At 38.7% G+C, this 5,000-nt stretch overlaps 1 protein-coding gene across 1 annotated transcript in view; it reads left to right on the top strand.

Annotated features, from left to right (window-relative positions):
* The window catches only part of LOC134456719 (polyunsaturated fatty acid lipoxygenase ALOX15B-like), a 29,389-nt gene that overhangs the window by 11,509 nt on the left and 12,880 nt on the right, over positions 1–5,000 (top strand). Inside the window, exons 9-11 of the mRNA XM_063208206.1 lie at positions 2,415–2,584; positions 3,120–3,263; positions 4,014–4,217. Coding sequence (XP_063064276.1) covers positions 2,415–2,584; positions 3,120–3,263; positions 4,014–4,217 — 518 coding nt within the window. The remainder of the gene's footprint in view (positions 1–2,414; positions 2,585–3,119; positions 3,264–4,013; positions 4,218–5,000) is intronic.

Raw genomic sequence — 5,000 nt, 5'->3', positions numbered from 1 at the left:
ATAATAATTTAAATGGGCACAATGTAGGATTATGTAGTTATGAGCGATTCTCTAATTCGCCTACACTTTTAAGTCCGTGGATTTTATTTGGCAATTCCACTAACTATTAACTGCATCCAATGATGTTTTGGGCATTAGAAAACATTTATCTTTCATATAATACAGAAAGTGTAGACATAGCATTATTTCCCTCAGCAAGAATGAATATTTAATACTGGTTTTGGGCGTTTTCATGCCGTCCTGTTTTCCAAATGTCAGATTCAGTCTTCATATTAGCATGTAAAGAAACTTGTTTTGCCCAAGATGATTGCAAATGTTGATTCACAGTAATCATCATAATATGACAAAACTGTCAGAAAGACCACTGTGCTTTCCATTATACATGAAATTTGCCATTTTGTGTGTGTCCACGAAAACTGTGTTAACGGTGTCACGGTCTGAAACCTCCTCCATAAATCAGTAATGGTTTGGTCTTAGGCCATACGAATAACATCACGTGATGTCATAACCTCTTTGGCAGGATACGGGAAGATTTTTTGGTAAATTTTGAGCTCCATCCTTCCATAATTTAATCCATTCTTTTTCATGTTCTCATAGCGGGAAAATTGCCTGTCAACTGTGTTATCAACATATTCATAAGAATCTGAATTAGAAATCACATGTTGAAAAACACAGATAAAGCATACAGATACATGAATTGATTAAGGTGTTGTGGTGGAACTTCTGAGGTCCTCAGTTAGCACAACACCATAAAAATGGCTGAAATGTCAACGGTGTTACCGTCAATGGTGTTACAATTAAGTATGACAGTCAGGGTTGCCAGATGAGGCTGATGATTTCCAGCCTAAAAAATGATCAAAATCCGCCCTAAAAACCCGCCCAATTCTATTGATTTATATGGCAGTGGGAAGGTCTTTCTGATAGATGCCATTTTTACCCGCACACGGCCATCCTAAGCAGCCCAATTGGGCGGGAACCAGCCTAATCTGGCAACACTGATGACAGTTGAGGAGGAGTATGTTTTTGCCAATTTATATCCATATTGACAGACAAACAAACAAAATAATTTGTGTTCTAGGGAGATGGGTTTGTCTGCTCTGTTTTTTCTCCTAAAAAAGTGCCGACTTGTTCCCCTGCACTGTTGACCGTAACACAGTTGAGTAACACCGTTGACTGTTTTGAAAGTGTTTTTGCGCTATTGATCCCTTATGTGTTGGAAAAATCCTATGAACATACACTAGGCATTATCTCTGGAGAAGGAAGTCTTGTGTAAGGAGGGTGACTATATTCAAATCAGACGTTACAGGGATTTATGATGAAAAATGTGTCAGTCTGTATCACAGTGACTCATAAAATCCTACTTATGAAGCTCAACAATCACATTTTCTATATCAGTTGCACAGATTAATGACAACATTACTGCTAAGGGACATAAGCTCTTTCAAACATATATTGTTTCAACTCTGTAGTATTTTTATATATGTTTGAAATGACATAGTATTTGTCCATAACACTGTTGACAAAATAATTAAGCAAATGTTCGCTTTCATTACAGTATTTATCAAATGATTTAAGATTAAGCTTGGCAATTTGTTTGTTTGGAAACTTAAATATATACACTATGTAAACATCTAGGTCATTTAGTTGAAAAAAAATACTGATAATTGACATTTTGCTTTTGCCAAAAGCGTAGGGGAATCGTAGAATCACTCTTATGTGAGAATGTTTTTCATCACAGAATGGCAGCAGTTGATACAAATGTAAATATGTATGTAAAGCAAATTTTTCGTATGAGAAGTGTTTCCCACAACACTCGCTCTGTCAAAAGTTACATTTGGGGTTCTCTGACAGCAGACCGTGAAAGTGGTCGCGAGAGTCATCATTCTCTTACTATTGACTCAAATAAGCATCCGCTGACTCGGGACAGTGATTAATTCAACTTTGAATCCAACGTATTGCCCCTTTAATTAATTTAATAATTTCAATATAAATTAGTATAGGATCCATATAATCGAGGGTTATGTGAAAAGACATTTTTTTCTTGACCAAAGCACTTAAAAACATTTATTATTCATAATGACATGCCAATGTGTAGTGAGCAGGTCGCTTGTACTTAGTATTTAGAACACAGTTGTCTTAAAATTACATTTAAACATTATTCAATGATATCTGTTTACATATGATACGGCATGTGGATAAAATTAAAAACACTATTGTGACAGGTGCATTTTACCTCCTTAAAATGGATAGTTTTAAAACAAGAACCAGAATATGTAAACAAGAGGCCGAAACCGCATTGTATGTTCATAACATTTACTGTAGATAGGGCCTACATTATGTACAAACATTAAAACTGTGTCTGAGATGGTCTACAAAAGCTCCATATAATGTTGACTGTGTATGTGCTATCACAGACTATATAAGGGACAACTGGGACAAGGATGAGTTCTTTGGCTCCCAGTACCTGAACAGTATCAACCCCATGCTGATCCAGCGCTGTTCCAAGCTGCCAGAGAACTTCCCTGTTACCGAGGAGATGGTCAAAGATTCCATGGGGGGATGCACCTTGGAGCAGGAGATGAAGGTTGTCCACCATGATAGATATGAACACCATCACGTTGTCTCTTGTTTTGAAATGAATCGCTCAATTGAGATCACCCTTGTGTTCAGCTGGTATATTGCAGCCATCATTTTGAATTTTGGAACAAAAATACGCACATTATCCTATGGGTGGCGGTAACATCTATGAGAAATAACTGGATACAGGTCCAAGATGGCGGTGCCTGGGATTCGGCCAATTTACCCTTGTACGTGGACAATAACTTCAATACTTGGCCATTAAAGATGATAATGCTTCTTATTCTGATGTCATGTCAGCCATGGCTTATCAGAGGGTTGTAAGTTTGAATCCCACCCTTACTTCTCCCTACCGTACATCTCCATCCATGGCTGAAGTGCCCTAGACACCTAACTCTACATTGCTCCAGAGACTGTAACAAATACCCTGTAAATAACTGAAAGTCATTTTGGATAAAAGCCTCCGCCAAGTGTAATGTATTGTAATGTAGTGTAACCTTTGATCTCAAACTATATTTTAATCTATTCCATACTCAATCCAGAGAGGAAACATTTTCCTGGCTGACTACAAGATGTTGCACGGACTTGTGGGAAATGTAGTCCACAACAGGCAGCAGTATCTAACAGCTCCTCTGGTACTGCTGTACTCCAACCCGAATGGTAAACTGCTTCCCATCGCTATTCAGGTAGAGACCTCATTTCATTTAATTCAAAGATCCAAAAAGTTTATATAGACCTACATTACATACTGATTAAAATCATTCATCTTAAATGAAATCAGATGATCTATGAAGTAAAATATTACAATTGAGATGTATTATATTTTTCATTCAAATGATTTTTTATTTAATATCATTTCTATGGATTGTTGTTGCTAAACTGATAAACCCATCAATATCAACATGTCTGAAAGAAATTTAACAGAATAAAAGCTGCTAAGAGTAAATACCATAGATGCTGCAGCCAGTTGTAAAGGTTGTGTTGCCCAGATGCTTCTTCCAGTCTTAACGGGTTGTGTTTCCCGAAGTTTTCTGTGAGGACCCCCTTTTGGAAATAAGGGTTCATGATCCCCATCCCCCATATTAACTGCCCATTAAGGCAGTACTACGGATACTTGTGGATATTTTGCCAAATTACCGCTGCCAAGGAGGTTGTGTTTTCAGATGCATTGGTTTGTCTGTCTCTTTGTCAGCGGAATAGCTCAAAAAGTTATGCACAGATTTGGATGAAATTTGTTGAATGAGTTGTTGGAAATGACAAAAAGGAACTAGTGGTGATCTGGATCACGGTCCGGATCCAGGATTTGTTTTTAAAGATTCTTCACCATACGAGGAGTTAAATGTTTTATCAATCAGCTTCATTGGCAGAGGTCTGCAGTGCATTTCTAGTTTATAATGTTTTCAATTTTATTTTTATTTTCACCCATAAATCTGCAGTTGAATCAGGAGCCTGGGGCGGAAAACCCCATCTTCCTTCCCTCTGACTCTGACTGGGACTGGAAACTTGCCAAAATCTTTGTGCGAAACGCGGAGTTCGGCGTTCACGAGGTCGACTTTCACCTGTTGAGAACTCACCTGCTGGCTGAGGTGTTCACCGTGGCAACCCTGAGGAACTTGCCTCCCCCGCACCCACTCTACAAGGTATTGGCTCAGTAACGCTGCAGGTGGTGTACGTGAAATACTAACATTAATTAACATTTCAAGATTCAAGATTCAAGATTCAAGATTAGTTTATTACGTCTTATTATAGGTTTGAAGCCTATAAAGAGTAAAACATTTTGTGTTTTTCTTGTGTCCTCAAAAAAGGGGGGGGGGGGGTGCAAAGAAAGTGCCTTGTTGTCTTCAGCATGAATTCAGTAATCTAACTGCTTGGTGGAAGAAACTACTTTGGAGTCTGGTAGTATGAGATTTCAGGCTTCTGTACCGTTTCCCAGATGGTAACATAGTAAACAGTTCATGGTTGGGGTGACTAGGATCAGCCAAGATTTACATTTAATTAAGCAGGCTTGCGGAGCAAGGACCATGCAGAGCATGGCCCTTGCAGAGCAAGGCCCGATTATAGTAATCTCTAAGTCCTGTTTCTTATTATATCTTGGTCTTGTGCAGGGGCAGTAAAAATAGAAAATGGATCTCCTCCTAGGCCTTTCGAGATAGAGACACCGTTCAAACACTAAAACGACCGGCTCGGCTTGGAGATCGCGTATCGTTATAGGCTTCTCCGTGTCTCTTGTCGTTTTCCCGTTTTTGGCGATTTTGTTAAAGCCTGGGTCTCCATTGAAAACTATGGTGGAACCTTCATGAACCAAAGTTCCGCCACTCTAGAGATTAGAGTGTAGGAGGCTTTTTCGGTCATAAAACATCAACACTTTCACCTAGAAGTTTAGTTGACGCGTTGTTAGCGAGCTCTATGGGATGTCTCCAAAT

Source organism: Engraulis encrasicolus, chromosome 1, assembly GCF_034702125.1.
Source record: "Engraulis encrasicolus isolate BLACKSEA-1 chromosome 1, IST_EnEncr_1.0, whole genome shotgun sequence".
Classification (NCBI taxonomy): domain Eukaryota; kingdom Metazoa; phylum Chordata; class Actinopteri; order Clupeiformes; family Engraulidae; genus Engraulis; species Engraulis encrasicolus.
Note: the sequence above shows the minus strand (reverse complement) of the source record. Positions and strands in the feature narration are given on the sequence as shown.